This window comes from Pan paniscus, chromosome 23 (genome assembly GCF_029289425.2).
Source record: "Pan paniscus chromosome 23, NHGRI_mPanPan1-v2.0_pri, whole genome shotgun sequence".
Taxonomy (NCBI): domain Eukaryota; kingdom Metazoa; phylum Chordata; class Mammalia; order Primates; family Hominidae; genus Pan; species Pan paniscus.
The window spans coordinates 45,544,470-45,560,572 of NC_085927.1; the positions used below are offsets into that span (position 1 = coordinate 45,544,470).

General features: G+C 51.0%; 1 protein-coding gene across 1 annotated transcript; it reads right to left on the bottom strand.

The window, feature by feature from the left end:
• Positions 1 to 2,227: 2,227 nt before the first annotated feature.
• MB (myoglobin) lies at positions 2,228 to 12,748 on the bottom strand. The gene is made up of 3 exons (XM_014343315.4): positions 12,582 to 12,748; positions 6,350 to 6,572; positions 2,228 to 2,907 (listed from the first exon to the last, which is right to left on the bottom strand). The coding sequence occupies exons 1-3, from the start codon at positions 12,674 to 12,676 to the stop codon at positions 2,761 to 2,763; spliced, it is 465 nt and encodes a 154-aa protein (XP_014198801.1). The 5' UTR covers positions 12,677 to 12,748; the 3' UTR covers positions 2,228 to 2,760.
• Between the last annotated feature and the right edge of the window lie 3,355 nt (positions 12,749 to 16,103).

The window sequence follows — 16,103 nt, forward strand, 5'->3', positions numbered from 1 at the left end:
AGAAAGGAGAAAATACTTGGAGGAAATCATGAGAGTTTTCTGCTTTCCAGGTTGGAGAATCATTTTCTGAAACTGTCATAAAGAAGAGAACTGCAGAGAAAACACCCAGATTGCAGATGCTGGTAGTTCTCAGAGAAACAGGCTCTGTCCCTGCTCATAAAGCACGTTGTGTGGGTTAGGAAAAGGCACCCCCCTGGGTGCACAGCTTGGTAACTGGAGCACAGTTCACATCCAGCTCTTATTACCCGCTTCGTCCAGGCACTCATGTGGAGTGCACAACCCATACAACCATACAGAGCCGCCTTGCACAAGCCCTACCAAGTCCTAGAAGAGGCAAAAAAAAAAAAAAAGTTCAGACAGGTCTGCGGGGTCTGAACACAGAGAAAATCCATGCCTCACATTCCAGGCAGAGACCTCATGGGGCAAGAGTGTTTCAGGGAGGAAGTGGTCCCAGGCAAAAGCGATCACAGTTTCCTACGCAGAGGATCTGATAAGGAACAATGACTAAGGCAGGTGGGTGCAGCAGTCCTGAGGTCACCCCTGGGGACAGATGACAGCAGCCACCAGATTGCCACCTCCCCATGCATGCACACCACAACTTGGCACACATAAGCCCCTTGGAATCAGCCCAAAAACCACAGAAAAATCTCAAATAAATTAAGTATTTGCCACTCACGCAAAATGAAGATTCAAAACAGAAGTCCCCTTGAGTCACAGGTGCGCACACACAAGCACACACACACAAAGAATAAGTTGCATCGTGTGCATCCAAGATACACATAAACTGGGAATTTTTTTAAAAATTGCTCTGCTTAGCACACATTTGTTCAATGGATGCTGAATGAATAACAAGTAACGGGTGCATCTCTGCATCCCTAATGGTGTTCTGCCCTGATTTAATTATCACAACACATCTGTCTCCCTGACTAGATTGTCAATGGCTTGCAGACAGGGACCCAGTTTATTCAACTTTAAATCCTGCACACGAATCCTCTACAGAACTGCTCATTGCCTGAGTGTTCAATTGAATTACTCTCTAAGTATGTGGAATTTTTCTCCAGGCTCCAAGATCAAAAAGCTCCCCTCACCCTGAACTCCCCTCCTTTCTCTCCCACCTCTTCATAGAGCATACGAATTCCCAAATCCTGGCGCAGAAAGGAAGAAGGTGCCTCTTTAATGCGGTTGTCTGGTGCCACCGCACAGCCTGGTAAATAAGTGTGCTAGGATTTGGGACGTGTCCACATCCAGCAGAGGAGCACTGCTCTGCCCAGCAGCCGTGAGCCTGAGCTTAGTCTGAGGTTTGGGGCAGTGAGGTCACGATTATCGTGGGGTAGGGGTAGGGCTGGACCCCAAGACAGATGCTTAAGGGCAGGGGGGCTCAAGGTCCCTTGTTCTGGGAGCTACTGGAGATTTAAGGTGCCCAGGACTTGGGGCTTCCCAGAGATGGCGCCCAGAGTCGTGGTGGCATTCTAGGACCTCATGGCTTGGGCACGTGGGCCGGTCCAGCCCACCAGGCCCTTTTCCAGGCCCCTTTCCACACCCTTTGCTGCAGCCTGCCTCCTGGCTGCCACAATTACATGCCAACATTTTATTTTTGGCCCTCGCAGCAATACTTACATTTTCTGCCCGTGCACTCTGCCTTCGCTGATATGGATTTTGTCTCCTGGCCTGTGTTTGTAAATTATTCCCCATGTGTCTGTCCTTTCTCTGTGGCCAGAAGGTCAGCAGCTGCCACTGGCTGGCCACCTTGCTGTCTCCCTGGCTGGAGTCCCTGCTGCCTTCCAGGCCATAGTTTGAGTCCCAGCTCTGCCACTTACTAGCAGGGTGACCTTCCCATGTTACTGAAGGTATTGCAGCCATGATGATGATGGCTTCCCCTCTCCTCTGGGTTCCCACAGCCTGGCGCACCTGTCACTCTCTCCTCGTATTGCAGAGGTCTGTTCTCTGCCTCCCACCTCCACCGAAGAGAAGGTGCTCCCAAGGCTGGGGCCAAGCCTGTCCCTTCCATTTCCCCATGCCCTGCACTGGGCCTGCCTCTGAGCGGTGGCCCAGGGAGGGTGGGCTCCTGTCCCTCTCACCCTCCTGCCTTTCCTCCTCCCCTTCTCCTCTTTCCTGAGGCTCTCTGCACACACAAGCCCAGGGTCTGCCTTCCTCCCATTTCCTCCTTGATGCTGGTGCTGGTGGGGGCATCATTTACTCTAGGAGATGAAAAATGCCAGGCAGAGACTGAGATGTTGCAGGTTGTTTTATTAAAACCAGGTGAGTCACTGCCATACCTGAGGAGGCACACACAAGTTCCAGATAGTCAAATGCTTCCCCAGCTGGCCCGCCCAGCCCAGATCTCCTCCTTATTGCAAAGGGACATTCTGCTGTCTTCAAGGGGCCAGTGATTAATCAGACAATTGCTACTGTCAGGTGTAGTTAATGGCTTGGATTTGGGGTTACAGCCAGTTTGGAGGTTGGAAGAAGTTAGGTTGGGATTTAGAAGAAAGGACAATTACTTCAGATCCAAACCATGCAGAACACAGTGAGCCAAGGGCCACTCCCGGTTCCCAGGGTGATGACATCCCACAGGGAGGCCCATCGCTGGGCATGCAAAGCCAACTTCAACACCCCAGCCCCAGCCCCTCAGCTCCTCCTGCCCACCTCTACTAAACAAAGCAGACACTCAGAAGCAAACTCTATATGGCTACACGAGATCAGACCCCGCTCTCTCTTGAACCCGGGGCCCAGATGGGTGGGGGTGGGAGCGGCAGGGGCCTAGCCCTGGAAGCCCAGCTCCTTGTAGTTGGAGGCCATGTCCTTCCGGAACAGCTCCAGGGCCTTGTTCATGGCCCCCTGGGCATCAGCACCAAAGTCCCCGGGATGCTTGCTGTGCAGAACCTGGATGATGCATTCCGAGATGAACTGCAGGGAGGGTGAGGAGAGAAAATGGTCACCAGGGTGGGACAAGCCAGGGGCCAGATGGGAGTCAGTTCTCCTCCTACCTTCTCTTTATTCCAGGACCGTGTATTGAGCACTTGCTAGGCACCAGGTGAGCGTCTGTGTGATCTCCACGGATGAACCCCTTTGATCCCCACAACCACTGTGAGATAGATACTACAACTGCCCTCGATTTACAGATGCAGAAACTGAGGCAAGGGGAGGTTGAATGGAAGGGACATTTGGACCCAGGAGGGCCGGCTCCGGAGCCCACACTCTTACTCACAGCCCCCTCCACTCCATCAGGATGTAGACCCCACTGAAACCAGGTGAGAGCTCAGAGCACCACCTGCTTGGGGGCAGCAGAAAAGAAGGGAAATGCTCAGATTTCATTATTGTATTCAGGATTTTGCAATCAGAAAGTCTAGAAAGGAACTATTTCTATTTGTGTGTATGCAATTTTTGCATACTTAATGACTTGGTATGGTTATTGTTTTAAAGACCCTATTTTGGGGGCACAGCCTCCTATTTTTTATACCAAGCACAGAAACACTGGTGGGAGGGAAGGAGAGAGAGGAAGAAGACAGGGATGTGGCCCACGGCTGGCTCCCAGGATGGAGAATGTCTGCTATCAGCCTCAGCATTGCCATTTGCTTTAGTACCCACAGTCTCACTGCCCGGATAACAGAGATGGGCATGGGAAAACGGAGATGTAGCATGGTGCTGCTTTAGGGATGGAAAGACTCGTGGATGTGAAATGCGGCTGTGCTTTCTCAAGTTAACCAGATTTGATCCCAACCACAGCCCTGGCTGGTACACCAAGGAGTGTCGCTTTACAGAGGAGAAAATCAAGTGGCCAGACCGAGGTCACGCAGGAAGCAGAGAGCAGAGATGGATTTGCGCCCAGGAGGCTGTGGGCAGGCCACTGCCAGAGCTGGGAACGGAGGCAGTGGCTGAACCAAGGCTGGGTTTCTCGTTTTCTCAGGGCCCCAGGGTGCAAGTGACATAAAGCAGGGATAGTCGTGGGTGGGACATGCAAAGGGAGGCCTCAAGAAGTATCAACACCCCCTAAGCCCCTCTGCTGGGAAAGAGGGGCAGCTCCACAAACGCCTACTCTTGGGCATCAAGGTGGATGCTTGACTTCACCTTCCATTTCATGAATGCCACAAAACAAAGTGGGGGCTCAGGGTGTCATGGAGCAAGCCCTGTCCTTAGAGAACTTGCGAGAATCAAGTTCCAGGGCCACCTATGCCCCGACTCCATGTGTGACTTCACCCACCCAGATGGCCTGGTTGGGCCCCCAGCTCAGACTTTCTGGAGTCCATGGCAGAGCCACTCATATCTAGAAAACAGTGGAACGGAGCCACTGCATAATTGAGAAATGGAAACACTCTGGGCACCCACCACCCTGTACAGCCCCTCAGTCCCTCAGAGAGACAATCTGTCCACAGGTGAGGTGGAGACTGTTTTATGAACAGCGCAGAGGGAAGGTCCACCGTGAGGGGGAAAAGCAGACATCTGGGCTCTGTCTCAATTTTTTGCAGAGGTTATGCATCAGATTAAGCATGTTTTAGGGAGACCTGGGTTCTAGTGGCCAGCTGGTTGTGATATCTTGGCTGCATGGTTTTTTCTATCCAACACTCAGCTTCTTCCTCTCTAGAGAGAGAACTCAGTCATTGGAAGTGTATGGTGAGCCAAACACGTGCCAGTGGGGCACAGAAATGGTAGCCCCTAGGGAGCTGAGTGTCTGCTGGGAGACCGCTGGGCAAAGAGACAAATTATCACACAGCCTGGCAGTACCATGACCGGAGGAGATGAGGATAAAGTGCCATGGTGCAGGGAGGGGCTGGCAGATGGAACCGCTGAAAGCCTCGTGGGCCTGGGGGTACAAGCAGGGGAGATGGCTTCGCACTGGGCCTTAGTGGATGAACAGGGATTTGCAGAGAGAAGATGGGCAGGCAGGGACGGCCTCACATGCAGGGTTGTCTGTTCACGCTGGTGATGTGGAGCAGTTGGGCAGGCAGGACTCTGCGCAATTGTGGGGTGGGGTGCAAGGGTTGAAGCTAAAGAGGGGTGGCGGTGGTTGTCAATGGGTGATATTGTGCCACAGTGGATTCAGAGCCTGGTTCCAGAGTACCATGGATCTGACTGTACCTCCTGGCTTATCAGCTGTGTGACCTTGGGCAAGCTACTTAAACCCTCTGAGCTCTCAGTTTCCAAACCAGTAAAATGGGGATGAGAAGGGTACTTGCCTGGGGCAGAGACTGCTAATTACGTCCACAATATCCATTTCCCTTTCTTCCTTGGTAACAGAACACTAGTTGTATTTGGAGGGGTGATAGACTACCTTTCCCAGCTTCCCGTGCAGACAGGATGGCTCCATAACTAACTTCTGGCCAATGAGATGTAAATAAAATTGTTGGATGAGATTTCTGGGACTCCTTAAACTCCTCAAAAGAGAGCATTCCTCTCTTTCTCCTGCTTCCAGTTGGGAATATAGAAGAGGTGGCTGGAGCTCTTGCAGTCGTTTTGGCCATGAGGCAACTTTGAGGATGGATGCCATGTGCTAGGCATGGCAGCAAATGCTCACTGTGGCCCATCCCAGCGGGTAGCTATCACCACATCCTAATCCTCATGGCTGCACCAGACTTCCTGCTGTTTCTACCCTCGGGGGATGCACCTGTCCCTGTGGTCCTTCATCCCCAGCTCCCTCCTCTCCCCAAATCGCCTCCTCCCACCAGTTATAGACACACAACCTGAAGCCCAGGCTCCTGCCCCCAACCCTGATCCACCCAACTTTCCAACCCATCTCAGGAGGTTCAAACCAATTGCTCGTGCTGGAAACCGAGGTCCTGTCTCTTCATCTGTGAAGATGCTGGAACCAATAGAGCCAGCCTGCTGGCCACCCTCACCCCAAATTGAGCCCCACTTGCTGAGCTCCTGCCACATATGTCCTGCATGTACCAGACTCCCAGTGGCACAGCAGTTAGGGGCTGGGGTTCTGTAGTAATAGAGACCTGCGTTTGAATCTTGGCTCTGCCATTATCCACCTCCTGTGACCGTGGACAAGCTGCTTAACCTGTGAGCCTCAGTTTCCCCATCTATCAAGTGGATATGATAATGGTACCTACCCATGGAGAGGATGCAAATTTTGCACCCAATATCCCCTCTCCCTTTCCTCTTTGGTAATAAGATGTGAATTTAGCATACTAAATTAAAAATGCTAAATGTGTTCATTCTCAACGATCCCAGGAGGAAGGCAAAGTGGGTGGCAGTCCCCTTTACAAATGAGAAACCTGGGGCACAGAGAAGAGCGGCATAGGTCATCCCACAAGTTAGTGGCTGAGCTTGGACTCGAACCCAGATCCCATTGCCCCACCCAAGGCCTTCCCCGCATCCTCCCACCTGCCCAGGCTCTGCCTCCTACCTCCAGGTACTTCACAGGGATCTTGTGCTTGGTGGCATGCGACTGTGCCAGGGGCTTAATCTCTGCCTCATGATGCCCCTTCTTCTTCAGGATGCCACCCAGGGCAGTGAGCACGGTGGCGCCATGCTTCTTTAAGTCCTCAGACGCCTTCATCTCGTCCTCTGACTTCAGGTGCTTGAACTTGTCAAACTTCTCCAGAGTCTCTGGGTGACCCTTAAAGAGCCTGTGGGCACAGGGAAGGCTGGAGTCGGCATGGGAGGTGCGGTGTGAGGTCTGGGGGCAGCCAGACTAGAGTTCAAGTTTAGTTCCCTGTCTTCCCAGCTGTGTGACCTTGGGCCATTCACTTCACCTCTCTGTGCCTCAGCTTCCTCATATAAGGAATGGGGATAACTTGTCCCTACTTGAAGGATTAAGTGAGATAGTGTGTGCTATGTACCAACGGGGTGTCTGGCACATAGTGAGTGTCATATAATTCCCATTTTACAGATGTGGAAACCAAGGTTCTGAGGCGTAAAGTCACCAGCTCACTATTGCAGGGGTGCTGTCCAGAGAAGCCAGGCTGGAATGAGGTCTGAGTGACCAAAACAGCAGTTCTAGTCCACGCTGCGACCATCTCTGCAGCTTCCTGCCCACGGATTGTCCTTCAGCTGCTTAAATACCTCTAGCTACAGGAGGCTCACTCCTACCTGTGAGGGCCATTCCACTCCAGAGCAATCCTCACACTCAGAAACCTCTTGCTTGTTTTGAGCCCAAGCTGTGACTCTCTGAACCTCCCAGTCCCCTCACTGTGCAGATGATGAAGGGTCCTGGTGGGAGCAACTCAACCCAGCCCTGAGACAGGCACCCACTCCTGCCAGGCACTCAGTGAGGTGCCCCAGAGGCCTCTGCTGGGACTCTGAGCAGCCACCTCCAGCTTTAGACCTCAGTCCTTCCTGCCCACCTCCAGCTTTAGACCTCAGTCCTTCCTGCTGTGAGCAGGTGGGTGCTGGTTAAAGGGAGTCAGACCTGCCCTCTGGGTAGGAGTGAGTTTCCGCCTTTTACTCATGGAAGACCACAGAGATCAGTGGCCAAGGTCACTTGGCTAGCTAGCGGCAGAGCCCAGACCTAAACCCAAAATGGAACAGTTTCATAACTCCCACCCTTTCCCTTGTGCCACAGCTGAAATGTTTGGCACGGGCAACCTTGTCTGCCCAGGGCTCTCTCTCCTGTCTAATGGTTTCAGTTCCTTGAAAAATTCCTCCTTTATGATACCCAGGCTCTGTGACATCCTTGTAAAAGTACACAGTATGTATTGTGGCCACACTCCAGTTTGTGCCCTGAGCCACCATGCCCGGAAGTTGTCACAAGGAAGCACCTGATCCCCGTAGTCTCCATCCCAGGGTTTTATGAGGAGGGTATTTCACAACCAGGATGCTGAGCTCCTCAACCTGAAAATGAGTTCATGGTTTTTTTGTTTTTTGTTTTTCTTTTTTGAGATGGAATCTGGCTCTGTTGCCCAGGCTGGAGTGCAGTGGTGCAATCTCTGCTCACTGCAACCTCCACCTCCTGGGTTTGAGCAATTCTCAGAATTCTCCATGTTAGCCAGGATAGTCTCGATCTCCTGACCTTGTGATCCGCCTGCCTCAGCCTCCCAAAGTGCTGGGATTACAGGCGTGAGCACCGCGCCCAGCCATATTAACTGATTTTAAAATCCTGATGGGGTAGACGCCATTTTGCAGAGGAAGAAACAGAGGCACCGAAAGACTAACTAGCTGGGGATTTAACCCAGGCAGTCTGGCTTCATGTCTACACTCTTGATGACTATTCGGACTTTGTTATTGTTACACAGAGATATTTACAGGCAAACTGATACCTACATGGACATGTATCAACACCTCACAAGTGTACATGCATGCAGGCTCTCACAGATGTGTGTGCACACTCACATATGGGCCTGCACACTCACACAGAGGTACACATAAATATATCCCAGCACACGCCATACTCACATGCACACACACACAGAGACACACACAAGCCTGAACCACATACACTCCCTTCCCCCATGTTGGGCATGGTCTGCCGCCGTGCCCAACGTTGCCACCTCGCCCCAGGACCTTATCCAAATCCTCGTGCGTCACTGACAGCTTGTCTCTGACACCTTTCATCCAAGGGTCCCTGAGCTCCTGACTATTATTATCCGGCGACAATGATCCTTGAACTCCCGCCTGACAGATGCAAGACCTGGCATGCACAGGCGATGGTCCGAGGTCAGGACGCTGAAAGGAGACTGTCTGGGGCAGAACAGGGCCAAGAATTCGGGACACAAGGCAGCTGGGGGTCTCAGACATTTTGGGGCCTGCCCCTGCCCTCTGATATCTAGGGAAGAGAACATGGGACTGACAGTTAACGGAAGCTGAGTTCTGGTCCCAGTTCTGGCGCCAATGTGCTCTGTGATGTTGAAGTCACTTAGCCTCTCTGGATCATTGCTTATCCATATGTAAACCAAAAGGGTCTAGACCCGCCAATGCCTTACTTTCCACTCTTAGCACCAGACAGCCAGGGAGAGAGCTCATATTTACTTTATTAATATTTTTTTGAGACACGGTATTGCTCTGTTGCCCAGGCTGGAGTGCAGTGGTGTGATCTTGGCTCACTGGAGCCTCAATCTCCTGGGCCCAAGTGATCCTCCTACCTCAGCCTCCCGCGTAGCTGGGACTACAGGCACACACCACCACGCCCAGCTAATTTTGTTTATTTTTTGTAGAGAAGGGGTTCTCACTATGTGGCTCAGGCTGGTCTCGAACTCCTGGACTCAAGCGATCCCCCGATCCTGCCTCCCAAAGTGCTGGGATTATAGGCCTGAGCCACCCCACCCCACCCCATATTTACTTTAAACAGCAGAGCAGAATCGGGCTAATTTGTCTCCCCGCAAGATCATTCCGGCACCACACAGCTGCCTGCTTCCTGTGGGCCCAGGCCTTGCAGCTAGGAGCCCCCCAGGCAGCCACAGAAGGCCATTCTCCTGGATTTACCTGATCCGGAAAATGAACAGATGAAAGCCCCTCAGCCTGTGGAAATGGACGGAGGGCGTTTGCTCTAGTATTTCAGAAAGCCCCGCTGGCCTGTGTTTCCAGCTTCAACCCTGCTGTCAGTGGGCCTGGTTCATCAGACAGATCTTCAGTCCAAGTCAGAGAGAAGGGAGGCCATTTTCCTGCTGTTCTCTGAACTGAGGCCCAATTGGACACTCACATGGAACATGGAGCACATTGTCAGATCCATGAACACCCCTCTGGCTCTACTAGAATAAAAGAACCAGAGTGTAGGTGGCAGCCCGTCTTGCGTGTGGCAAGGTCATGGGGCAGTATAGCATAGTGGTCAAGAGCAAGGATTCTGGGCCGGGCTCATTGGCTTGTAATCCCAGCACTCTGGGAGGCCAAGGCGGGCAGATCACCTGAGGTCAGGAGTTCGAGACCAGCCTGGCCAACATGGCGAAACCTAGTCTCTACTAAAAATACAAAAATTAGCCAGGCATGGTGGCATGCACCTGTAATCCCAGCAAGACTCCATCTCAAACAAAAAAAAAAAAGGAGCAAGGATTCTGGATCCAAGCTGCCTGAATTTGAATTCCAGCTCCTTTCTTACTTGCTGTGTGACTTGGCGTAAGTTACTTAACCTCTCTGTTAAATGTGGTGATCATAATCATATCTACCTCATAAGATTGTTGTCAGGCTTCAGTGAGTGAAACACTTAAACAGAGCCCAGCAATCAGTATGTGCTGAATAAATGGTTGCTGTCTTTCTCCTCCTCATCATCTCTACCATTATCATTATCATTATCATTATCATCACCATCACCCAGGAATTTTTGGTCCTGCCTGTGGCTGCCATTAACCGGTGGAGACTCTCAGGCCCAGTTCCTCCCTGTAATGAGAAGTAGTGACCACCACTGGTGATTTTCAAACATTTTATGACCTTGAAATCCTTTGTTCCCCCCGCCCCCCAAAACAGCCAAAGTAAATAAAACAAAAAAGGTTTGAGTAAAGGAAGGAAAAACAGGGGTGTGGAGCCCACTCAGCAGCCCCCTCCCTTCCAAAGCCCTACTCCTGGAGCCAGAATCTCCAAGTGACCTTCCAGCTTCTGTGTTCTAGAATTTTATGTTCGTGTACTTGCAGTGAAGGCCTCAGTGTTTTACAGACTGGGCTTCATGGAATTTGCCCTCTTTTACAATCAGAAGATTGGAGACATAACCTTTCAAGGTCAGTTAGAAAATCCAGAGTCAGTATCTAGAACAAAGTCAAGATGCCAACTCTCACAGGTGGCATTTGCAGTCCTGGGCATGAGCCTCCTCCACCCTGCCCCCAGGGAGGCCATCCTGCCCGTACCCCAAATACTGAGAGGGCAGAACCAGCTGGCACAGTCTCTGCATGTCCCACAACCTAAGACGTGACAGGGCACCAGGCCTCTGGGACCTTTCAGGGACCAGCAACCCTAGACATTATGTCTTATCCCTGGCCCCCGGCCCCTGGCAAACCTCCCTGATCCTCCCTGATGATGCAACACCCTGAGTCTCTTTCAAGACGTACAAGTCACTGCCTTAGGTCTGGCAGCTCCCAAATCACCTTGGAAAGACCTCTGCTCTGCAAACTCTGGTCTCCAACCTCCACGCCTGACTGTCCTGCCTCCTCTCCAAAGGCAAAAGTGCATCAAGGACTCAGAGAATTCTAGGGCATGAGCGTGGGACGGGATCTCGGAGACCATGGAAGACAATCCCTTCACTCATCCAGCAGAGAAATAAGACCCAGAGGTGGAGAGACTTGTCCAAGGTCACACGGCAAATCTGTGGCCCAGGAGTTGATGTCAATTTGTGTGTGTGTGTTGGTCGGGGGAGCACTTTGTGCAATCCAACAGGGCCTGTTGCAGCCAGATGACAGGGACAGGAGAAGAAAGACATAAGAAACACACCACGATGCCATTACAGTCAACAGAAAACTCAACTCTTCTTCCTCAAGTGTTTCTAGCACGGATCACCAACGGCTCAAATTTTAGATAACGGAGCTTCCAGGACCAGCCATGCTCCCGAGGCAGACGGAAGCTGGAAATGGGTAAAGCCCAAGGGAGACCCAAAGGACGATGGAGTGGAAGAGGAAAATTGGCTCTGGCTCACAAATAAGGAGAAATTAATCTGCAAATTAAAGTGCCAAAGACAATCCATTCACTTGTGGCAACCCCGGCGCCCACTTCCTTCCTCCCATTGGCAGAAATGTTGATTCGTAACCTATTAGACTTGTGAGGGAACCAGCTCAGAATGGTGAGGGAAGGGGCCAAGAGAAGAGTGTATCACCATTTGGGATGGAAGGCAACGAGGAGATGAGCTTCTATGTACAAACCACAGCCACCCTCTATTTACAAACCTCAGAATTTTGTTTTCTTTGGTGTATTCTGGAATCCCTTGTGGTAGAAGGCAGGATATACTTGCAGACCACATCATTCAGACCTCTCAAACTGGAGACATGCTCAACATCGAAGGTCACTAATGAGCCTCTATCTTCTGTTCTCTAATTGCAATGCTTTGAAAGGTCCCTAGCCCGGGCTTCATCAGTAATAGCTACTAACATTTCTAGGACTCAGTATATGCCAGGAACCATGCCAGGCCTCTTGCATGCATTATCTTATTTAATTCTCACATCTCCTCTAGGATATAGATATTAGGATATCCCCTCACTGTACAGGAGAGGAAATTGAGGCTCCGAGAGGTTGAGTACCTTCCCAAAGGTCACCCAGTGGCTCAGTGGCACAGCCAAGTCTAGAACCAGATCTGTCTCCCCTTGAAGAGCATGTCTTAACCTTGACACTTTAAGAGCATTTAATGAGCTGTGACTCTGGAAATGTCCTCCCCTTCTCAGTCCCTTTTTGTCCTCATCCTGTAAGAGAGGTGGCTGTACAAAATCTCTCAGGACCCTTGTTAACTCTGACTGTCTATAATTCTAAAATTCTTCCTGGTGGACTCTGAGCATCCTAGGTTTTATTCTCATGCTTCCTCCAGCTGCTGACATCAGCCTGAAATGGCTCCTTTCCCTCTCCTGAGTCCAATCCCTGACACTTAAAAGCAAAGAAAAAGCAAGTGACCGTTCTAACACCCTTAACTAATGCAGCCAACTGACCTACCCCACGTGCAAACTTTCCACCTTGCAGCTGAACACCCTTGATCTTAGGGTGTGGGTGGCAGGGGCAATGGAATCTCTTCCTTTTACCTGATGAGGACTTCCTGCCCATGGCCTGGGATGTCAGCCTCCACCTTCCCCCAGACGTTCAGCACCAACTGCCATTCCCCGTCGCTGAGCCCCATGGCGCAGTCTGAAGAAGACAAAAAGAGCAAGTATGGGCCCACTGGGTGTCCTGGCCCCAACAGCTGGGGTTTGAGGCTGCCTGGCCCCAAGGGCGTTTTTATACCTTCTGGGATGCTTGACAAAGATCGCTCAATGGCTCGCTGTCCCCCTCCACTGCCCTCCTTCTCTTTCTCTCTCTCATCCAGGGAGGGTCTAATCTTTTCCTTTCTCTAGCCCTCACATGGGAAGCTATTTTAGGGCAGGTGCCATTGTGGCGAGGCAGGACAGCTCAGGCCACAGGGGGTGGGGTGGTTGTGCGTGTGGAAAGAAGGGGAGGAGGTTGGGCACTGTCTGGACTCTCATAGCTGACAGAAAGGGCACCACCGAAGCCGACGCCAGCAGCCTGAAACCCAACGCTCCCTGCGGTCAGCCCTCCCAAGAGGACCTGTCATGTTTCTAAGCTTGGCCACCAGGTGCCCCGGCTGGCCCCAGGACAGTCCTGGCCATTCGCAACCTCTCACGCACCTTCTGCCCATTTGCCAGAGACCCCTCACCCAGCCAGAAGTGACAGAAAGGAACCGGATGGTTTCGTGCTTATAGCCAGGTGGTCCCAGGCAAGTCCACAATCTCTTAGAGAACTCCTGTTTTCATGACCCTGCTCAAAGGTTTCCCTCTGAAAAGTTTTTCTTGACATACTCCTTTGAGACACCACTAATTGCTTCCTCCTTTCCTTTCTTTGTGTAAGTTCCTGTTGCATTGCTTCCCAAAGGGCATCCTATTTCCTGGTTTTCATGCCAGCTTCTCCATTAGGATAATAGCAGCCAGCACTCACAAGAGACTTTGCTGGGTGCCAGGCCCTGTCCCAAACACTTGGCATTTGGTAACTCATTTAATCCCCGCAAGACCTCCCAATGTGATAGGTACTGACATTATCCCTATTTAATTGAGAGAAAGTAGGGAAACATCACTGATGCACAGCTAGTTGCTGGCAGAGTTGGGATTTGAACTCAGGAAGCCAGGCCCCTTTCTTTGCAGTTTTCAGGAGGGCAGGAGCTCTGTTTTATTAACCCACGTATCTCTTGGGCCTCACATGGTGCTTTGTGCCAAGTTTGAACTGAATAAATGTTTATTGAGTAAATGGGTGGATGGTTTTGCAAAGAAAGAGAGTGGAGGATGATTAGCCTTATCTTACATCCATGCATCCTCCTTCAATCCATTCAGGTATTCAACCATCTATCCATTTATCCACTTGTTCATCCAGTTACTCATCCATCCATCCATCTGTCATCCCTTAATTCATCCATCCATCATCTCTTTGTCTATCCATGCATTCACTCATCTATCCATCCACCCATCCATCCAACATCTACCAATCCCTCCATCTATCTGACATCCCTTAATTCATCTATTCATCTATCCATCATCTCTTTGTCTATCCAGGCATTCATTCATCTATCCATCCACCCATCCATCCAAAATCCACCAATTCCTCCATCTATCCATCCACCCATCCATCCAAAATCCACCAATTCCTCCATCTATCCATCTATCCATCCATCCATGTGTTCATCCATCCATCCCTCAATTCATTCATCCACCCATCATCCCTCCATTCATCCATCCACCCATCCCCTCATTCATCCATTCATTATCCCTCCATTCATCATCCCCCCTCCATCCATCTATCCATCCATCATCCACCCATCCCTCCATCTATCTATCTGTTCCTCCATCCCTCCATCCATCCATCCACCCATTCCCTCATTCATCCACTCATTATCCCTCCATTCATCATCCCTCCCTCCATCCATCTATCCATCCATCACCCACCCATCCCTCCATCTATCCATCTATCCATCTGTAACTCCACCCATCCATCCATCCCTCTCACAGTGATAGAGCACCTACTGTGTGTCAGACACTGCTACATGCTGAGGATAACAAAATCAAATAAAACACCTTCCTGTGTTCAAGGAACTCAGAGTCTTTTTAGGGAGATAACTAAGAAGAATGAAAATACAGTACAGTTTGTTTAGTGCTATGATCAAGGTAGGCACAGGCCCTTCCTTCCATCTGCATAAGACTATACAGTTTACAAAGTGGCTGCTTGGCAAGATTACATCTAATCTTTACAACACCTCTGTGAGGTAGCGAGCACCACCCCGCTTTACAGCTGTGGGAGATGAGATTCAGAAAGGATAAGCCAGTGTTTGGGCCATCCTGGGTCTGCACTGGATTTGTCAGTAATGACTGCCCCACCTACACAGCTTTTTGAAGATAACTGCCCTGCCCCAACCTTGCTGAGGTGCAGGTGTAGCCAGTCATGTTCTGGGACACACAGTTCTCCCCCAAACCTGCTGCCAGTCACAGCCAAGCTGAGAAAGCCAGTGTCAGGGCTCCATCTGAATAGTCAGCGTCTACTAGCTCTGCCAGTCAGATCCCAGCTTCAGAATGTGAACAGGGATATTTGGTAAGAATTGGACAAATAATAGGAAATGTAGCTAGAAAAAGAGTTAAATTCAAAGAATCCCCAAACTTGGAGTTCCCCAGTGCAACTTTGGGTCAGAACGCCCTCTGTGTGGGTCTCTAAAGCCTGACTGGTGACCATTCTAGGATTGCCATGAGCAGCCACTCCCTGGAGGAGCCTTGTGTCTCCATTCAGTGAGTCCTGTGTACTGAGTCGGCTGACTCCTAGTGACCAAAAGGGTCAGAGGCACCGGCTGCACATCTGGCGCCCCTTCCCTAGTGACCATTCCAGAAGTCAACCCCAAATGCTAGGCCAGCCGACCTCCAAAGGCCCAGCTCTTTAGCAGTGGAAGAGGCAGTAACAAAATAAGTAGCTAAAATGCCATGGAGGGCCAGGCGTGGTGGCTCACGCCTGTAATCCCAGCAATTTGGGAGGCTGAGGTGGATGGATCACAAGGTCAAGAGATCGAGACTATCCTGGCTAACATGTTCAAACCCTGTCTCTACTAAAAATACAAAAATTAGCTGGGCATGGTGGCATGCACCTGTAGTCCCAGCTACTTGGGAGGCTGAAGCAGGAGAATCACTTGAACCCGGGAGGCAGAGGTTGCAGTGAGCCGAGATCGCACCACTGTACTCCAGCCTGGCAACAGAGCAAGCCTCCATCTCAAAAAGAAAAAAAGAAGCCATGGGGATGCCAAAGGGGATCTCATTCATTCATTCAGTCAGTCAGTCATCTGTTTGCTCCTTTGTTCATTCATTCATTTGAAAGCCCATTATTGAGGCCCCAGTCTGTGCCAGGCCCAGCCTCAGAAGGAAAGACAACTCTGAGAGGGTCTGCCCCAGTCTCAGACTCTCAGCAGTTTGACCCTTACTGCTGGTCACTCGCTGGAGGTGAGTCCAGGGTGTGAGAGAGGAGGGCAGAAAGAAGGAGATGGCATTGAGCTGTGCCACATCTGACCCGGGGCCCCCTGCCCGGTG